The 22,675-nt window shown below is 31.4% G+C and overlaps 1 protein-coding gene across 1 annotated transcript in view; it reads right to left on the reverse strand.

The window, feature by feature from the left end:
* Nucleotides 1-4,546, reverse strand: part of zgc:77151 (uncharacterized protein LOC337153 homolog) — a 49,616-nt gene extending 45,070 nt beyond the window's left edge. Inside the window, exon 1 of the mRNA XM_056446239.1 lies at nt 4,397-4,546. Coding sequence (XP_056302214.1) covers nt 4,397-4,417 — 21 coding nt within the window. The 5' untranslated portion in view covers nt 4,418-4,546. The remainder of the gene's footprint in view (nt 1-4,396) is intronic.
* Between the last annotated feature and the right edge of the window lie 18,129 nt (nt 4,547-22,675).

Here is a 22,675-nt window from a genome sequence, read left to right on the forward strand (position 1 = left end):
ACAATAAATAAAATTACATACGTTTATATAACATATGAGATTCAAAATTGGATGGACTAAAATGCAACACTGAACATCATAAAAAAGGAAGCTGATTCATTTCATAATACACATGACATCTGGTTGAAAACAAAATGTTCAATACTATATTTAAATATATTATTTAGCATTATTAAATTGCATTAAAGAGTTGAATACATGCATTTTTATTGTTTGTAATACGCTATAACACCTATTCAATTACTATTATTATTATTTGTGTTGCCTTGCTACTACAATAAGTAATAAAGAAGTGATAAATGAAATACTTAAGTAAAAATCATTGAAGGTTATACATATTACAAGCAAATAAACTAAAATAAATATTGTTTTTCTTTTAATATCTTTTTACAACAGAGTAGGTATAAGCATGCTTCTAAGAGTTAAAAACAACAATAAATAAAATACATTACATACATTTATATAATATATAAGATTCAAAATTGGATGGGACACTGAACGTCATAAAGGATGCTGATTCATTTCATAATACACATGATATCTGGTTGAAAACAAAATGTTCAATACTATATTTAAATATATTATTTAGCATTATTAAATTGCATTAAATAGTTTAATACATGCATTTTTATTGTTTTAATAGGCTATAAAACCTATTCCATTATTATTATTATTTGTATTGCCTTGCTAATAAAATGAGTGATAAAAAAGTGATAAATAAAATACTTGTTTATGTAAAAATCATTGAAGGATATACATAGTATTACAAGAAAATAAACTAAATATATAGTATTATAATTTTTTTTTTTTACATATGCTAAGAAAGACTGATGTATTTCGTTAATTTCATACTAAATTAATTACATTTTTGGTACAACCACACACGCATAATTTGGTGTTTAAACATAATCTGTTCAACTATTTTAATAAAAGGTTTTAAAAACAAGTATAATAATTATTACTAAATATTGCAATAGTGAATTTCTACGTTTTTTTAATTAACAAATTATAATAAACCATTCGATAAAAATATCTAGAAATATGATGAGCGCAGGTGTGATCAGGTAATAAATCATCCAAAAACTGCATAATAGATATTTTGATTAGAAACATCAGTGGATATACAATTGTATGTAAAGGATTTTAATAATAGGGTATATGCGGAAGGACTTTTAATTTGTCAGTAACCTGGGTTAAGCGCTTCCGTGAACTGTGTGCCATTACAAAAATCGGCATATTTAAGGTCTGTTTTCTTTAAAAATCAGCAATCTCCACTGGCTGAGTGATATCCGATATAAAGCGAGTCTCAAATTGTACACAAAGCACTGCATTAAATTATACTTTTCCCCACCATGTCTTTAAAATATGAACATTTATTTTAACCCAGTATATTCAACGGAGCTTCTGTGCTAGCCTGCTAATCCTGACGTGGCTTAAACGACTTTTCATCTCGTTTTACGCTTGAGCAACTAAATGAATGCCAAAGTCTATTTAACTGATTGTATTGTAATTACATTACAACATCGATGCTGTAAAAGGAACCGTGTAAAATGGAAAAAAAAAAAGTCACATTAACTGTTCGCCGGAAGTTTATCAGTATGGGAAGAAACACTAGCTCTGCATCTACCCTATTACACAAAACTATGTTTATTTTTTATTAATGTTGTTGTAATAATCTTAATTAAAATATCAAACATTGTTATTATATTACTATACAGCAAAAATATAATAAAACAAACAAATACTTTTATATTTATTTTATTTCAATAATACAATCATTGTTGTTCACCAAGACTGAAATCATTTAGTTATTGCATTACAAACTAAAATAAAAATACATAAAAAAAATAAAATGATATATATATAAAATGATATATATATATATATATATATAAAATGATATATATATATATATATATATATATATATATATATATATATATATATATATATATATATATATATATATATATATACATACACACATATACATATATATATATATATATATATATATATATATATATATATATATATATATATATATATATATATATATTCAAAGTGCTGTTGAAATTGCTTTTTAACTCATAATATCACTTTTTAAAAGCAAATGACCACTCTGTTGACATTGTATGAGAAAAAGGAACCGATTTTCAGATGCATACAAATTTTTATACATTTTGTTTGTGTGTGCTATAAAATATAGCCTTCGATGAGCCACATTCAATGTCCAGATTTGGATTATTTATATCTTAATAAAAAAAAAAATTATTAGCTTTTCTTGCATCATGCTGACCAAACAACATAAAATAACAAAAACAAAGCTTAAAATGTTACTTATTAATTTTAAAAGCATATTTAAACAATATTATACACTCAAAATATGTTTATTATTATATTATTATTACTATCATGGTTTTATTTATTGATATGGTTATTTGTGCACCAAGCACTAAATTTGTTGAAAACAATAAAACAACATCTAGGAAGAAAGCAAAAGGTTCATGGGAAACCATTGGATAAATAGATGTTATGGAAAATTCACATTTTGAACTGTAATATTTTGTAATTCATTATTAATAATTGATCTTAAAACACAGATTTCTTTACAATTTAAAACGGCATCTTTGGCAATTTTTTTTTCTGCTGAAGATACTGTTGTCCTAAAAACAAACAAAAAAAAGTAAAGAATAACAAATAAAAATCTTACACATACCTTAGAAATGGTATTACAGAAAATTTTGGCGGTTTTAAAACCTTGACTTTTCCAAACCGCGGTATAGCTTGAAAATGGTTATCGTCCGATGCCTAGTTGGGACAAGTAGGGATTGTGTGGAACCAAACCTTTTTTTTTTTTTTTACAGTGTATGCACATGTACATACATTTCTCTGCATGTTATCCACACAAACACAGAATTATATATGTGGTGTTTTCCACAGAAACAGGTTAGGTACAGTATCCTCCTGAAGGAGGCCTGAACTTGACAGACTTACAGTATTTTAACTTCGGCTGTCAATCACAGAGCAGCTACCCGAGTCAGACAGCCATGGGTCAGTCAGTCAGTCACCCCCGCCCCACCCCCACCGGTAACCCACATATTCACCCAAAAACTGACCAATCATAGGACACAAAACTCGGCGTCCACATGTCGAGCGCCTACTGGTAAAACAGAGAACTAGTCTTGCAGTTCAACCACAATACGCATCTGACTGTCAACTTTTTACTTTACACTCCAACAAGCACCAAAGTGAGTATCATTTAAATACAAAATAAACAACAACAATAAAAACACATAAAGAGCCAGAGAATGATTTACAAAGGCAACCAAAATGACCTTGGAGCTTTTGCGCAAAAAAAAAAAAAAAAAAATGTACATTTATTAGTACCCAAATTAAACAAAGGATCATATTATAGACAATCTGACGACGAACAGTGTTCATAATATTTATATAAATAATATTTTAATAACAACAACGACGATAAACAACGTCCTCAATCCGGGTGCTTTCCGAGGGTTAATAATACTGGTATTCATTCAATATGAACATATTTTTGTCAACTTCCGATTGCCACATACATAAAGGTCTCATATATCAAGACAAAAAACGTAGGCTACTGCTGCTATATAGCTAATCAGACATAGCAAACACGAATGACATTGTATTAATGATAAATAAACCAATAAAAATAAACAACATTAGCCTACGTTATTCCAAAACAAAACCGCAGCTCGGTAACAATAAGCTTAACGAAATAACTTCGTAATCTCAAATAAAAATCAGCAGCTCCACCAAGTTTACCTCTTCCTAGAACTTTCATTACCACGTCATTTTCAATATCGTGCTTAAAACTGGCGAGATTACATCGATTTCATCGAGATAAATAAGTCGACGGATCGAGAAATAAACGCAACGCTTTCCCTTTAAATTCGCGGGCTTTATTAGCGTCGCATTTATTAGAAAAATAAACAGAAATCTGTTTGTGAAATGTGGGGGTGGGGGGCAAGAGAGAGAATCTATGTAATCAACACGACACACAAAGAAATTAATCATTAACGGGGGGAAATCGAAATATTAAACGCACGCGTTCTTGATATTGCACTAATTCTTCACACAAAACGCGACACGGAAAATTCGGACGCGTCAGAAACGCCACAAATAAAAGTTTCTCGCCAATATATACGAGGCAAGATTTCCAAGCGTTCGCCTGGCTTGATTGGAGAGGAATCAATTCGGCATTTTAAGCGAAGTTCAAATATTACGATGTGTCGAGGGAGCTTCTGCTGCAAAATAACCACGCTTGTAATTAAAAACAAAGAGGCAAATTTGGAGCTCGCGCGCCGGAGCCCAGAGCCGCAACAAAGTAACAGTTTAAAGTTGTAATTCAGTTTACCTGTATCGTACTCTGCTCCATTGCAACTCAACATTCCCTTATCCCTCTCGATGCCCCCTATCAAGTTACACAGCCGGGTACTAACAGCACCGGCACACACATAAACGTAGCTGAAGAAAAGCTTGTGCTTTTTTGTGAAAATAGGGCAGGATCTAGGTGTGGCTTAACTCCGTTTGCCAAAAGAACTTTAATATATGTTATGTATCGCGCACAAAATTGCCTGTTTAAACACGCTCGCCGCTTAATTTCACCCGGTGACTGACAGTGATCATTAAATGCGGCACTATTTCAATATGGAGCCTTGAAATCCGTATTTCAAGACAATATATATTTATGTGCGGTACAGAGCATGCGTGCTGTCCTTCAGCGAAACTGCTGATTTTTGACCGTGTAAAATAAATAATTCGGCTTTTAAACTAATTTAATGATTGCCTTGGCGTGAAATGTTTCATATTTAATACAATTTATTGATTTAAAACAGCACAATAGCTGCTGTGTTATGCTTGTCTGTCGTATATATGGAGAAGATTTGGTTGTTTTTAGTCTTGTTGGCCATCACGGTCGATTGATGGTCGTCTGGATGAGATTGAATTTGTAAATGTTAAGTAGATATTGAGATATTACAATAATGAACAATATAAAATGAGCTATTTTTGTTCTCCAGCAGGGGGAGTGCGCACGTGATCATTTTCACGAGACAATGGCTGTGACATTTTATTTATTTATTTTTTTGCTCTTACTGACATCAGAAACCTGAAATGCATGGAAATATGGTCGACTCGTGGTTGTTTACGCCGTAGAACTGCAATTCATCTTTAGGATTGTACATGGTTATATAACATTATTTTAAAAATAGATATTTGATGGAGGAGCTCAACTCATTTCTGAAGGGAAGGGAAAATATATCCATTTGCAAAAACACTATATCTCTTTAGCTAATTTGTTATTGTGCCTTGAAGATTAATTGATCAAAATGAATAACAATGCTATCAGTTTTGAATATGAGCTTCATATATTAATTTTATTATTGATTCTTTTATTTGAAAACCCTAATACAATAAAAATTTGTTAAAATTAATATATGAAGTTCAGGGTGAGTGTGTACATGATAATTCTCATGAATTAACAGATGTGATGTTTTTTCAGTCTTTTTTAATGCTTTATTTTATTTTATAAAAGCTTAATAACATAAAATAATCAATATTAAAAATTAATACAACAAGTTCATTTGAAAATCTGATAAGCTGTTTATAATTTTTTTTACAAAACACTGAATAGTTCATTTTCAAAAAACAAAAACATGATTTGTCAAAAAATAATAGACATGTTGTCAGTTTTGCAAATCAACTTCATTCATTTTGATATTGATTAATCTTTTTTATAAAATCAAAATAAAATAATCACTATTAAATTAATTTGCAAAACTGATAATATTTGCATTATTTTTCAGAATTCATGTATTTATTTTTTATATCGTGCATTGAAGAATTAATTTGCAAAAATAAAAATATATAAATAAATAATAATATTTAATGTAAATAAAATGTTTTGCAAAAGAACTTCAAAGTAAATTTAATACAGATTATTTATAAAACCAAAATAAAATAAAAGTGATAACATTTTTATTAATTTTCACAAATCATGTTTTCTTTTATTGTGCATAGAAGAAATTAATTAGCAAAAACCCAATTGATCAAAATTAATAAAAATGTTATAACGTAAGGTAAACTTTATTGTCCCATGTGAGGGAAATTAGTCCTGGGCCCATCAACCATGCTGCAGTCATCAAAATTAAATAACAGTTACACATTTACAAATATATATATATATATATATATATATATATATATATATATATATATATATATATATATATATATATATATATATATATATATATATCTGATCATATTTTTTCTTCTTGAGAAAGTCTCATTTGTTTTATTTTGGCTAGAATAAAAGCAGTTTTAAATTTTTTGAAAACCATTTTAGGGTCAAAATTATCAGCCACTTTAAGCTACTTATTATTTTTTTCCATAGTCTACAGAACAAACCATCGTTATACAATAACTTGCCTAAGTACCCTAGTTAAGCCTTTAAATGTCATTTTAAGCTGTATAGAAGTGTCTTGAAAAATATCTAGTAAAATATTATGTGCTGTCATCATGGCAAATATAAAAGTAATCAGTTATTAGAAATGAGTTATTAAAACTATTATGTTTAGAAATGTGTTGAAGAAATCTGCTCTCCATTAAACAGAAACTGGGGAAAAAAAATAAACAGGGAGGCTATTAGTTCAGAGGGGCTAACAATTCAGACTTCAACTGTATATAAACCTGAATTAATTACCTTTATAAATTTGGTTAAATTAGGGCAGACTATCAGTTATCAGTTTTACAAATTTTTAATAAATTACTATAACAATTATAGTAATTGTTATTTAATTATATTTTCTTATCGTTTTTATTTCATTTTATTTCTTGAAACTGATTTGTCATTTGTCCTCCCCCGTGATCTTCACCCTGTGCTTGTGGCAGAACAAATGTTGAGGTCCATTAGAGACAGCAGGACGTCACACTACAGCTGCTAACTGTCCCTGCGTTTACATTTGCACTTCTGCTTTTATTATTGCGGATGGCGGTCGAAGATCTAGTGAATCTTTTGAAACTGGAAGTAGCTTTTGTTTTGGTAAACCTTCAACCACTCAAATTCATTTTTGGAATATTATTATTTGAATAAAATGATGTTAAATGTATTCATATATTTATTTATATTTTGTAAAAAGACATGGATCCACTATTTTCTGATACATTAAAATTAATGAATTGGGAATAGATTTTTGGTCAAAAGCATACCTGCATATTTGTTTTGAAATTACTTTAATGATAATAAAATGTTTTAATAATAGCAATATTGTTGTTTATATACAGCTGAAGTCAGAAGTATTACCCCCCTGAATTATTAGCCTGTTTATTTTTCCCCCAATTTCTGTTTAACAGAGTTTTTTTTTTACACATTTTTACACATAATACTTTTAATAACTCATTTCTAATAACTGATTTATTTTATCTTTGCCATGATGACAGTAAATAATATTTGACTAGATATTTTTCAAGACACTTCTATACAGCTTAAAGTGACATTTAAAGGCTTAACTAGGTTAATTAGGTTACCTAGGCAGGTTGGGGTAATTAGGGAAGTTATTATATAACGGTGGTTTGTTCTGTAGACTATCGAAAAGAAATATCTTAAAGGGGCTAATAATATTGACATTAAAATGATTTGAAAAAAAAAATTAAAACTGCTTTTACTCTAGCCGAAATAAAACAAATAAAACTTTCTCCAGAAGATAAAATATTATCAGACATACTGTGAAACGTTCCTTGCAAAACTCTGTTAAATTTGGGAAATATTTAAAAAAGAAACAAAAATTCAAAGGGGGGCTAATGATACTGACTTCAACTGTATATTACATATAGTGTTGTTTCTATAATAACTATAATTTATATGCATTGATGCTTCTAATCAAATCTATCTTATCTATTATGTTTTTTTATTAATTACATCAATTAACTTTACTTTATTATAACTGATTCATGTATGTTGCATACTGAAAGAGTTTAAATAATAGTCAAAAATGAATTGGGGGGAAAAATCTAATAAAATAGTAATAAAATATTAATCTACAACTAAAACAAAAGTCTCACTGAAATTAGATCAATCTTTGGTCACACTTTATTTTGATGGGTCATTTGTTGAATTTAAGTTATATTGCATCTACATGCCAACTAATTCTCATTAGATTATAAGTCGACTGTTAGGTTTTGGTTAGGGTTAGTGTAAGTTGACATGTACTTGCAAAGTTTTATATAGTCAGTTAAATGTCTGTTGAAGGAGCATATTATCAGATATTAAGCAGACAGTCTACTAGTACTCAAATAAACCATCAAAGTCTTACTCAATCTTTGTATTCATTTTTTTATCATTTATCTTATCATTTTAAAAACATGGAGAAAAACAATTTGGAAACAATGTTAATTAGAATAATTTTTTAAGAATAAAACAAATACTAACTGCTAACTCAAACAAATACATTATTTGTTATAATTAATAACATTGGAAGCTAAATTAGTTATAAACTCACAATATAAATAAGAATATATTTGAACATCATAGATAACTACACTACCAATCCATAAATAAAAAAGTTACAGAAAAAAGCATTATTGTTTTTATATTACTAATAAAATCATATTAATAAAACTTTCATTTATCCTACAACAATCATATACACATAAAATTAATGCTAATAATAAAGAGAGCAATAAAAGGACATGTATATAATGAAGAATTGAATAATTCTAAAGGATTTATACTTTATTACAAAAATCATAATAAATAGGCTATATAAAACATTCTGAAGGCTTTATGAATTGTGACATTATAGGCTATCAGTCAAGGTCAGATGTTTATTTCACACATGCTCTGAATATCAGCACTGATGTTGTCAGCACTGAAGTCTACTCTATTAATATTAAAAGTTTATAATATGATTGGAGTTTGCATTTTCTTCCTAAAAGTAAAATGGCTCTCAAGCACACAGAAAGCGTGAATTTAGAGCTTTAATAAAACCTCACGGGGGCGCTGTTGTCAATGCTGAATATGCACTCGCGCTTTTAAAGGGCCAGTTCAGCCCCAAAACCAACATTTCGGTCATCATTTACATTCATTTATGATTACATTCATTTATGATTTTGGGTCGCCACAGCGGAATGAACTGCCGTCACCATTTACAAGCGGTAACAAATCTGTTTGCGTTTCTTTCCTCTAAAGAAGATATTTTTAATAATGTTGAAGCCATTGACTTCATTAGTATTTAGTATTCCGTCTTAAAAACTACTTCAGTTATTTAATTTTTTCAAACTTTCAGACTAGGCTTTCTCAAGACACGATAAAGTTTGTCTACGAACTTTACTTTTCTAGTTGTTAATTAACATTACTTTTAAATTAGGGCTGTAAAAGTGTAAAATCTTTAATGCAGTAAGAATAATTTGACACAAATTAATTAGCATATAACTTATAAAAAGGGCAGGTTCTGTTGTAGAGTGTGTACTAGTACCCACTATAGAAGAAATAGCACAAGACCAAATGATGGACAAATTTGTCAATATGATGAACCTCGACTGTCATCCCCTTTATGATACAGTCCAAGCCTGTGCAAGCTCTTTTAGCTCAAGATTAATTTAGCCCCGGTGTTATAGGGAATGATACAAGAAGTAATTTTTACTAACAGTGATCAGATTGTATAATCAATGTCATTCATTCATTTTCTTCAGCTTAGTCCCTTTATTAATCAGGGGTCACCACAACGGAATGAATTACCAACTTATCTAGCATATGTTTTACACAGCGGATGCCCTTTCAGCTGCAACCCAGTGATGGGAAACACCCATACACTCTCATTCACACACATACACTACGAACAATTTAGTTTCTTCAATTCACCTATAGCGCATGTCATGTAGGGGAAACCGGAGCACCTGGAGGAAACCCACGCCAACACGAGGAGAACATGCAAACTCCACACAGAAATGCCAACTGACCCAGCTGGGACTCAAACCAGTGACCTTCTTGCTGTGAGGCGACAGTGCTAATTCAAATGAGATGAATTGCGCAGAAGTGTAATAACATTGATACTGTAGATATGGACTAGTGCCTACTTGTTGTTTGGAGTGTAGTATGGATGTAATTATATTAATATTATTGCCTTTTTGTATATGTAATGGAGCGACACGGTGCTATATAATTATTAAGGATTAAGTTGGTGGTTCATTCCACTGTGGCAACTCCTGATGAATAAAGGGACTAAGTCAAGGATGTTCAAACTCGGTCGGTGGGAGGGCCAGTGTCCTGCATTTAGCTCCAGCTTGCTTCAATACACCTGCCTGGAAGTTTCTAGTATACCTAGAAAGATCTTGATTAGCTGGTTCAGGTGTGTTTAATTGGGGTAGAAACTAAAATATGCAGGACACCAGCCCTCCAGGACTGATTTTGGACACCCGTGGACTAAGCCGAAGAAAAATTTATGAATTAATGTAGTTTATTTTATAGTATGTTGAGCTCTACTGTGATGCGAATTTCCATTTGGGACTAATGAATTCTAAACAAAAAAACAAACAAACATAAGTATATAATAATAATTGACTAAATATGTGATAAGTGAGGCTGCATGGTGGTGCAGTGGGTAGCACATTTGACTCAGAGCAAGAAGGTCGCTGGTTCGAGCCTCGGCTGGGTCAGTTGGCATTTCTGTGTGGAGTTTGCATGTTCTCCCCGTGATCGTGTGGGTTTCCTCCGGGTGCTCCGGTTTCCCCCACAAGTCCAAAGACATGTGGTACATGTGAATTGGGTAGACTTAATTGTTCGTAGATGCGTAAAATATATGCTGGATAAATTGGAGGTTCATTCTGCTGTGGCGACCCCAGATTAATAAAGGGATTAAGCTGAAAAAAGAAAATGAATGAATTAGATAAGTGAATAATTGTGATTAATCACACTAAAAATGTCCATATCGATTTGTCAGCATCAATAAAAAAACATAAATTATTCTGTAATAATATATATTTCAGTTCTCCTTATCAATAATTCAAGGATAACAGAATTTCAAAATTACATATAAAGATGATTTTTAATAAAACTAATTGCATTTAATATTAATTTTAACTATAATATACTTTATTAATAATTTAATAATTTTAATAATTTATAACTTTAAAATAAATAACATCAACTATTTTTTGTGTTTGTTTCAGCCTTGAAATAAAATAAATCCTATAATTCTGAAATTTCTCACCAGCGTAAAGCAAATTTGAAGATAAAATTCATAATTCTATAATACATAGTACACTATAATACATTTCACTGTAAGTTAAGTTCCTGAAAATATTTCATTCAATAAATATGCTGTATTAAGTCGCTTGTTTTTACTTTTAAAAGCAGCTGTTTTTGGTTTGACCTCTGTGGTAACCTCACAATCAATGATGTTAAGTGCTCAAACAACATTATGTAATGAACCAACTTTATATAACCAGAGCAGCATTAAATACTGAGCTGTTTATCTGGTCAACGACAGCTCCTGTTTCTCCTTTTTTGGTGACATCAAAAGTCCAACATAAGGTTAAACAGAGGAAAATGCATGAGCTAGAAATAGACTTTATGAAAAGGACAATAAAACAATGATGATTGGAATAAAATTCCATTTTTAAGAAACAATCAAGAAACTTTAATTGCTTTAAATGGTTTGAATGGTAAAATGGTTACAATATGTCTAAAGAATTGTAGAAAATTATGAAGTTACGTGTTTTTATCTGGAATTTATGTTTATTTTTTTTTAAATCATAAAATAAATCTGTATTTTTTTAAGCTTATTTCTGCCTTGGAATATAATAATAATAATAATAAAAAGGTATCTGCATAATGAAAAAAAAGAGTCATAATCCATTTTTTTTTTGCTGTGTTGGAGGTAATTTTAATGTTAATTCTGATCTCTTGTCTGGCAATTCTGTTTATTTCTTTATTTATGAGTTGTTCTTGTAATTAGAAGTTTACATTTCACAATTGTGCCTTTCTTTTGTTTATCTCTCAATTCAAAATTTTATCCCACAATTCAGATTTTTCGTCCTGTTATCCTTACTTTTTCAAGCTATTTTACTCTATTTTTATTCATAGTTTATATCTTGAAATTCTGTCATTTTTAAAATTTAAGTTTAAGTATTTTTAAAGTTTAAGTTTATAACCCAAAATTCGTTTTTGCCCCTGAGTGGAATAAAATGTTCAAGTTAACTGCCACTTTTTACCTCAGAATTTTCAGTTCTTATAATGTAATGAATAAATAATGAAATATCAAGAAGTTTGAGCCTTTGTTGGGTCGGTTGGCATTTCTGTGTGGAGTTTGCATGTTCTCCCCGTGTTCCTGTGGGTTTCCTCCGGGTGCTCCGGTTTCCCGCACAAATCCAAAAACATGTGGTATAGGTGAAGTGGGTAAGCTAAATTGTCCGTAGTGTATGTGTGTGAAAAAGTGTGTATGGGTGTTTCCCAGTGATGGGTTGCAGCTGAAAGGGCATCCGCTGCGTAAAACATATGCTGGATAAGTTGGCGGTTCATTTTGCTGTGGCGACCCATGATTAATAAAGGGACTAAGCCAAAAAGAAAATGAATGAATAAATGAATGAATTGTTGTGGTACAATTGTGCCTCCTTAAACACCCAAATGCAAAACAAATAAGTTGACTTTATTTTAGTGGTGCAATTGTGCCTAAAACGCCTAAATGACAAAAAAAAAAAAAAAAAAAAACTGGCTAATTGATTTCATTTCACATAATTTTTGTGGTACAATTGAGTCTCCTTAAACCCAGATATTTTCTCAGGTAATAGTCTCTTTGTGTAGCAGTCAAGCAAGATTATATTCACCTTCACGGTCTCTGAAATTTACTGTACAGCACACACACAAGCAATTCTAACAGACTTAGACAGAAATTACCTCCTGCTTTCTGTGGACATCAGAAATAACAGCATTTCACCTCAGATTAACCTGCAAATCCCGAAGACAGAGGAACTTTCAACAGAATCCATCTGTTCGGCGTCTGCAGCCGTTTAATATTTCGGCTTTATTGGCGTGTGACGTTTGCGTTTGCTGATGTTTTGTGGCGTGTGTTTTTCACAGATGGCCTGCGTTTCACAACATGCAGACATACAGATATGTGTTTGTCTTCCTCTACACATTCCAGACGCAGAACACACTATTTTATTCAGGAGAAGGGCGCAATAAATCAAACGATCCTAAAAGAGAAATTTGCAAAAATAATAGAATTATATCTTCTGTTACTTAAAGAGATAGTTCAGCCATAAGAAATGAATTCTGTCATCATTTATTACTATTGACTCCACTTCAACACAAAAGAATGCATTGCGGAATGTTGGAAATATTTCAGTTTTTTAACATATTTAAAAACATAAAATAAAACATAAAATATAAAACGAGATGAGATAAAAATAAAATGAAATAAAAATAAATAAATACACTACATTTTTTTAAACATTTTTAAACGTAAAATAACAGGCGTTAAATAACAGAAATATACCGTAAAATAACAGATGTTAAATTACAGAAATAAGCTGTAAAATAACGTACATTAAATTACAGAAATATGCTGTTAAATAATGGACGTAAAATTACAGAAATCTACTGTAAAATAACGGCTGTTAAATTACAGAAATACACCGTAAAATAAAGGATGTTAAATTACAGAAATTTACTGTCAAATAACTGATGGTAAATTACAGAAATTTACTATAATTCAAAAATATTACAGGAGTTTTCTGTAATTTAACGTTCATTTTTTAATTTTTTTCTGACAGCTTGGGTGTCGATAAACAGGACGTTAAATTACTGAAATTTGCCATAAAATAACGGATGTTAAGTTACAGAAATTTACCGTAATTAAAAAATGTACAGGATATTTCTGCAATTTAACGTCCATTATTTGATATTTATTTTTCTGGCAGATGGGGTGTGTAAAAAAACCTAAAATAATGGACGTTAAATAACAGAAATTTACCGTAAAATAACAGATGTTAAGTTACAGAAATTTACCATAAAATAACAGATGTTCAATCACAGAAATTTACTGTAATTCAAAAAATTACAGGAGTTTTCTGTAATTTAACGTTCATTGTTGCAGCTGGGGTGCCGAATAACCCCCCCGTTTAATTACAGAAATTTACCGTAAAATAACAGAAGTTAAGTTACAGAAATTTACCGTAATTCAAAAAATTACAGGATATTTCTGCAATTTAACATCCATTATTTTACATTTATTTTTCTGGCAGCTGGGGTGTCAAAAAAAACCTAAAATACTGGATGTTAAATTACATAAGTTTACTGTAAAATAACGGATGTTAAATTACAGAAATTTACCATAAAATAACGGATGTTAAATTACAGAAATTTACCATAATTAAAAAATTATAGGATTTTCTTGTAATTTAATGTCCGTTATTTTACGTTTTTTTTGCCACTCCAGTGTATGACTTATTGTACATAAGAAAAAACTTAAGTTAATAAAAATATGTAAATTCAAAGTTAAATAAATGATTTTATAATAAACAGTATTGCATATTATATTAAGGAAAATATAGAATAATTCAGAAAAAATTGTAGTTAATTTTTTTCAATATTTTATTTAAATTATTAATATTGTAATATTTATTAACTCAGTTTAATTGCTGTTGTAAAACGTTTGCTAAAAATATTATTTTCAATAATTTTTAAATAATTTAATTAAAGTGAAATACAGTACATGATCAACACCAGGGTGAGATGTTAAAATATTAAAACTTTAATTTAGGTACAGAAAATGATAGGAGAGTAAAGAAAATAAACAAAGCTCTAAAGGCAGGAAACGCAGACAGGAAGTGGCTGTAACTCATTGGACAGAGAAACAGCAGTGAAACTCTTGTGTTTTCCAGTGGAAAAGCAGACTTCCTGAAATCACAGAGACTGAATGTCAACAGTTTCCCTTCCAGCGCTTTCTGAAACTCTGTTTTCTTGCAAGAAATGCTCAGACTGAACAGCTCAGGCTTCTCAGCGAGTGTCCTTGAGTCAGTAAAGTTCATCTTATCGCTTTAGATAAAAACTAAAGTCCGTTCCAGAATTATAAACACAAAAGTCTTTGTTTTAGCTCATGCGGAGAGTAAAATGAAGGATTTGTGGAGATTACATGAGAAGTGAAAAAAACTTTTGCTGCTTGTTTAATTTACTTATTTAAAATGAGTTGAAACAACACAGTTATTACTTTTTTGGACAACTTAATTGTTTTTTGTTTAATCCACTTAAATTTGTAATAATTAAGTTAATCGATTTGTGTTGGGACAACATGAAGGAATTTTTTTGCAGTGCAATTCTTGAGATTTTGACTTAATTGTTTTATGCTGAATTCACTTAAGTTTGTTAAGATAACTTAATCAATTTGTGTTGGGACCAAGCGACAACCTCCTGCTCTCCCTCAAGAAGCCAATACAGAGTATTGTAAGTAACTGAAACTGCAATTCATCGACTCGCCTTTGGGGGCTGGCTCCAGGAAATCCAAGTGTTTTCTGACTGTAATGGAAATTGGCCAATTTCACAGCTGATTAAAATATGTTTACAGCCTGGTGCAAACGGTGGCTTGGTGCATATAGCTAATATTACCGTTCATGACAACTGTGAGGGGGTGAATTTTTTTTAGAACTCATCCATTTTGTTTATACAAAGTTATATTAAGTCTGCATAATTAAGGGCGTGGCCACTTGAGTGACAGCTACGTTTTGCTGGTCGCCGTCACTTCACCTCAGCTGATTCCGGCTTATTAGCCGCTGAACTCAGCATATACATCGTATTTTTGTTTTGTTTAATGTTTCTTTTCACAGTCAGTTGCCTTTTGGAATTATTTCCTGCAGTTATCAAATACTATAGCATGCTGTGTGCACTTTATTGTACTCACAAACCGTTCAAGCTGCCTCCATTTCCCAGGTGAGTGTAGTTATGGTGGCTTGAAAAGCCAGCATACTGTTATCTATCTTAAACTTCTTCTTCTTCTTCTTCTTCTTCTTCTTCTTCTTCTTATTCTTCTGAGACTAATTTCTAAGTGTATCTCCTCCTAGGCCTTTCAAGCTACATACTTCAAACTTTCGTCAAACCTTCAAACTGGTCTGACTCGGGTTGCTATATCTTTTCTAACTGATCCGACTTTGGGTTTTCCGAAAAACGACCCAGAAAAATCCCAAAAGTCCCATTGACTTAACATTGGGTCAAACTTTGTGAGCTCATAACTCTGCATCAGACTGTCCTACAGACTTCTAACTGGACTCATTTAACTCAGTCTAGCCAGCAGCCAATAACTGATGACTTTTTAACTTACTAGCCACTCCCTAGCAACCACTTACAGCACCCTAGCAACTGTCCCATAGACTTCCATTGTAAAAGACTCCCATTGACTTAACATTGGATCAACCTTTGTGAACTCAGAACTCCTACAGACTAGAGTCTAGCCTCATTCAACTCAGTCTAGCCAGCAGCCAATCACTGATTACCTTTAAACCTACCAGCCACTCCCTAGCAACCAATTTCAGCACCCTAGCAACTGTCCCAGAGACTGTGACTAGCTTTTCTAACACACGCTAACAGTTTTAACATCCTACTGACATGCTAATCTTGCTAGAAAGGTGCTAGCAACACGATAGTGACATGCTAGTCATGCTAGTAACATGCTAATTCATGCTAGAATCATGCTAACAACATGCTAATTTATGCTAGAAACAAGCTGATTCATGCTAGAATCATGCTAGTAACATGCTAGTTACATGCTAATTAATGCTAGAATCATGCTAGTTACATGCTAATTCATGCTAGAAACATGCTAATTCATGCTAGAATCATGCTAACAACATGCTAATTCATGCTAGAAACATGCTAACAACATGCTAATTCATGCTAGAATCATGCTAACAACATGCTAATTCATGCTAGAAACATGCTAGTAACATGCTAGAATCATGCTAGTAACATGCTAATTCATGCTAGAAACATGCTAGTAACATGCTAATTCATGCTACAATCATGCTAGTAACATGCTAATCCATGCTAGAATCATGCTAGTAACATGCTAATCCATGCTAGAATCATGCTAGTAACATGCTAATTCATGCTAGAAACATGCTAGTAACATGCTAATTAATGCTAGAATCATGCTAGTAACATGCTAATTCATGCTAGAATCATGCTAATAACATGCTAATTCATGCTAGAAACATGCTAGTAACATGCTAATTCATGCTAGAATCATGCTAGTTACATGCTAATCCATGCTAGAATTATGCTAGTAACATGCTAATTCATGCTAGAATCATGCTAGTAACATGCTAATTCATGCTAGAATCATGCTAGTAACATGCTAATTCATGCTAGAATCATGCTAGTAACATGCTAATTCATGCTAGAATCATGCTAGTAACATGCTAATTCATGCTAGAAACATGATAATTCATGCTAGAATCATGCTAGTAACATGCTAATTCATGCTAGAATCATGCTAATAACATGCTAATTCATGCTAGAAACATGCTAATTCATGCTAGAATCATGCTAATAACATGCTAATTCATGCTAGAAACATGCTAATTCGTGCTAGAAACATGCTAGTAACATGCTAATTCATGCTAGAATCATGCTAGTAACATGCTAATTCATGCTAGAATCATGCTAGTAACATGCTAATTCATGCAAGAATCATGCTAATAACATGCTAATTCATGCTAGAAACATGCTAATTCATGCTAGAATCATGCTAATAACATGCTAGTAACATGCTAATTCATGCTAGAAACATGCTAGTAACATGCTAATTCATGCTAGAATCATGCTAATAACATGCTAATTCATGCTAGAAACATGCTAGTAACATGCTAATTCATGCTAGTAACATGCTAATTCATGCTAGAATCATGCTAACAACATGCTAATTCATGCTAGAAACAAGCTGACTCATGCTAGAATCATGCTAGTAACATGCTAGTTACATGCTAATTAATGCTAGAATCATGCTAGTTACATGCTAATTCATGCTAGAAACATGCTAATTCATGCTAGAATCATGCTAACAACATGCTAATTCATGCTAGAAACATGCTAGTAACATGTTAATTCATGCTAGAAACATGCTAGTAACATGCTAGAATCATGCTAGTAACATGCTAATTCATGCTAGAATCATGCTAATTCATGCTAGAATCATGCTAGTAACATGCTAATTCATGCTAGAAACATGCTAGTAACATGCTAATTCATGCTAGAATCATGCTAGTAACATGCTAATTCATGCTAGAAACATGATAATTCATGCTAGAATCATGCTAGTAACATGCTAATTCATGCTAGAATCATGCTAATAACATGCTAATTCATGCTAGAAACATGCTAATTCATGCTAGAATCATGCTAATAACATGCTAATTCATGCTAGAAACATGCTAATTCGTGCTAGAAACATGCTAGTAACATGCTAATTCATGCTAGAATCATGCTAGTAACATGCTAATTCATGCTAGAATCATGCTAGTAACATGCTAATTCATGCAAGAATCATGCTAATAACATGCTAATTCATGCTAGAAACATGCTAATTCATGCTAGAATCATGCTAATAACATGCTAGTAACATGCTAATTCATGCTAGAAACATGCTAGTAACATGCTAATTCATGCTAGAATCATGCTAATAACATGCTAATTCATGCTAGAAACATGCTAGTAACATGCTAATTCATGCTAGTAACATGCTAATTCATGCTAGAATCATGCTAACAACATGCTAATTCATGCTAGAAACAAGCTGACTCATGCTAGAATCATGCTAGTAACATGCTAGTTACATGCTAATTAATGCTAGAATCATGCTAGTTACATGCTAATTCATGCTAGAAACATGCTAATTCATGCTAGTAACATGCTAATTCATGCTAGAATCATGCTAACAACATGCTAATTCATGCTAGAAACAAGCTGACTCATGCTAGAATCATGCTAGTAACATGCTAGTTACATGCTAATTAATGCTAGAATCATGCTAGTTACATGCTAATTCATGCTAGAAACATGCTAATTCATGCTAGAATCATGCTAACAACATGCTAATTCATGCTAGAAACATGCTAGTAACATGTTAATTCATGCTAGAAACATGCTAGTAACATGCTAGAATCATGCTAGTAACATGCTAATTCATGCTAGAATCATGCTAATTCATGCTAGAATCATGCTAGTAACATGCTAATTCATGCTAGAAACATGCTAGTAACATGCTAATTCATGCTAGAATCATGCTAGTAACATGCTAATTCATGCTAGAAACATGATAATTCATGCTAGAATCATGCTAGTAACATGCTAATTCATGCTAGAATCATGCTAATAACATGCTAATTCATGCTAGAAACATGCTAATTCATGCTAGAATCATGCTAATAACATGCTAATTCATGCTAGAAACATGCTAATTCGTGCTAGAAACATGCTAGTAACATGCTAATTCATGCTAGAATCATGCTAGTAACATGCTAATTCATGCTAGAATCATGCTAGTAACATGCTAATTCATGCAAGAATCATGCTAATAACATGCTAATTCATGCTAGAAACATGCTAATTCATGCTAGAATCATGCTAATAACATGCTAGTAACATGCTAATTCATGCTAGAAACATGCTAGTAACATGCTAGTTACATGCTAGAATCATGCTAATAACATGCTAATTCATGCTAGAAACATGCTAGTAACATGCTAATTCATGCTAGTAACATGCTAATTCATGCTAGAATCATGCTAACAACATGCTAATTCATGCTAGAAACAAGCTGACTCATGCTAGAATCATGCTAGTAACATGCTAGTTACATGCTAATTAATGCTAGAATCATGCTAGTTACATGCTAATTCATGCTAGAAACATGCTAATTCATGCTAGAATCATGCTAACAACATGCTAATTCATGCTAGAAACATGCTAGTAACATGTTAATTCATGCTAGAAACATGCTAGTAACATGCTAGAATCATGCTAGTAACATGCTAATTCATGCTAGAATCATGCTAATTCATGCTAGAATCATGCTAGTAACATGCTAATTCATGCTAGAAACATGCTAGTAACATGCTAATTCATGCTAGAATCATGCTAGTAACATGCTAATTCATGCTAGAAACATGCTAGTAACATGCTAATTCATGCTAGAAACATGCTAGTAACATGCTAATCCATGCTAGAATCATGCTAGTAACATGCTAATTCATGCTAGAATCATGCTAGTAAAATGCTAATTCATGCTAGAATCATGCTAGTAACATGCTAATTCATGCTAGAAACATGCTAGTAACATGCTAATTCATGCTAGAATCATGCTAATAACATGCTGAATCATGCTAGTAACATGCTAATTCATGCTAGAAACATGCTAATTCATGCTAGAATCATGCTAATAACATGCTAATTCATGCTAGAAACATGCTAATAACATGCTAATTCATGCTAGAAACATGCTAGTAACATGCTAATTCATGCTAGAATCATGCTAGTAACATGCTAATTCATGCTAGAATCATGCTAATAACATGCTAATTCATGCTAGAGTCATGCTAATAACATGCTAATTCATGCTAGAAACATGCTAGTAACATGCTAATCCATTCTAGAATCATGCTAGTAACATGCTAATTCATGCTAGAATCATGCTAGTAACATGCTAATTCATGCTAGAATCATGCTAGTAACATGCTAATTCATGCTAGAATCATGCTAGTAACATGCTAATTCATGCTAGAATCATGCTAGTAACATGCTAATTCATGCTAGAAACATGCTAGTAACATGCTAACTCATGCTAGAAACATGCTAGTAACATGCTAATTCATGCTAGAATCTTGCTAATTCATGCTAGAAACATGCTAGTAACATGCTAATTCATGCTAGAATCATGCTAGTTACATGCTAATTTATGTTAGAATCATGATAGTTACTTGCTAATTCATGCTAGTAACATGCTAATTCAGACTCGGCTTTTCAAGCCACCATAAAGTTTGTCCTCAAACTTTAATATCTAGTTATATACTTATATTCCATCTCTATAAATGTATTTGTTTTACTTAAGATCATTTATCATTTATAATTTTCTTTAGACCTGTAAAGCACTCCAGAATCTGATAGATTGATTAGCTGTAGACTCTAAAACAGTAATCTGAAATGTTGCCATGCAGTGTTATGCCTGTTATGCCTATTTCATAAATAGCCTTGCATTTACTAACACAGACTATATTTGAAGTGTTTGGAAGTAATTTACATTTTCCTCCAGTAGAAAGATGTCATAAGACCAATGTTTAGTGGCTCAATGTATTAATTGTTTTTAAAAGTCTAAACACGTACAGCCAAGCACATGGTCAGAACACAAATGAGTCGCATTTGTATCTTTTTTATGAGAACAATTGTGTACCATCATTTCAATAAAAGGTACAGAACAGTAAGAGGTCTTTTCTGTACCATATAAGGTACAACTTTTACAAAGGTACAAAATTGTTTCTTAAGCAACATTATTTGTACCACTGTGTACCTTTTTTCTGAGAGTGTACAGTGACAAAACACTTTGTACCTTAACAGTGTCAAATGTGTTCCTTCAAGAACTATTTAAAGGCATTTTGCAACTGTATATCCAAAATGTGTCAATTTATTTTCAGTAAATATAAAACATCAAATACATTTATAAACAATGTTTTATAAAAAAGTTTGTTTTTGTGTAAATGCACCTTTTCCATTTACAATAAAGAAAAAATACTTTAACATAAATTAAAAGATCTATTTTTTGCTAAACATTTCACAACACTTCACAAAAATGTTCCAGAAATACATTCTCTCATGTACAATATAAAACATTTTCTAGTTTTCACACAAAACCTTTGTAATCACTTAAAAGCTAATTTAATTTACTTAATTTTAAAATAGAAATAGAATTATGCAAAAGTATTGTAACGAGATATGCACAATGTTTGATTAGTTTTACAACAGTAACATGTCTGCATGAACACTTTGCAGGACGTTTGTCAGCTCACATGCATAGTGGAAAACAAATGGCAAAAGGTGCGGATATCAATAATGAAAATGTTTTTATCAAAAAATGCTTACCAAATGTTTATTAAAAGTGCATTGTATGTTACGTGTACAATACCTTTAGCTTTGTTTTACCAGTTATTTTGTATTGTTGAACTTAATAATTAGAGTTTCTTTAAACATATGCTTTGAAAAGGTACAGAACAGTATCATAAGAGGTCTTTTCTGTACCATATAAGGTACAGCTTTTACAAAGGTACAAAACTGTTCCTTAAGGAGCATTATTTGTACCACAGAGTACCTTTTTTCTGAGAGTGTACTAATTTAAAATGAGCTGAAACAACACAATTCTTAATGTTTTTTTGGGACAACTTAATTGTTTTTAAGCTAAATCCATGTAAATTTGTAAAACTAATAAACTAACTTAATTGCTTCATGTTGTCCGAACCCAGCATTTTTAATAGAGCAGTTATAGCGTCACAGTTTTTAATTGTTGATTGTCATGAACATTCAAGGCCTCTGTCGAACATTTCTGTAGCAAGTATTGTTTCCTCATTTCCTGATGCTCCTCATATTTGACACGTAATGTGT

This window comes from Danio aesculapii, chromosome 21, assembly GCF_903798145.1.
Source record: "Danio aesculapii chromosome 21, fDanAes4.1, whole genome shotgun sequence".
In the NCBI taxonomy this organism is placed as follows: domain Eukaryota; kingdom Metazoa; phylum Chordata; class Actinopteri; order Cypriniformes; family Danionidae; genus Danio; species Danio aesculapii.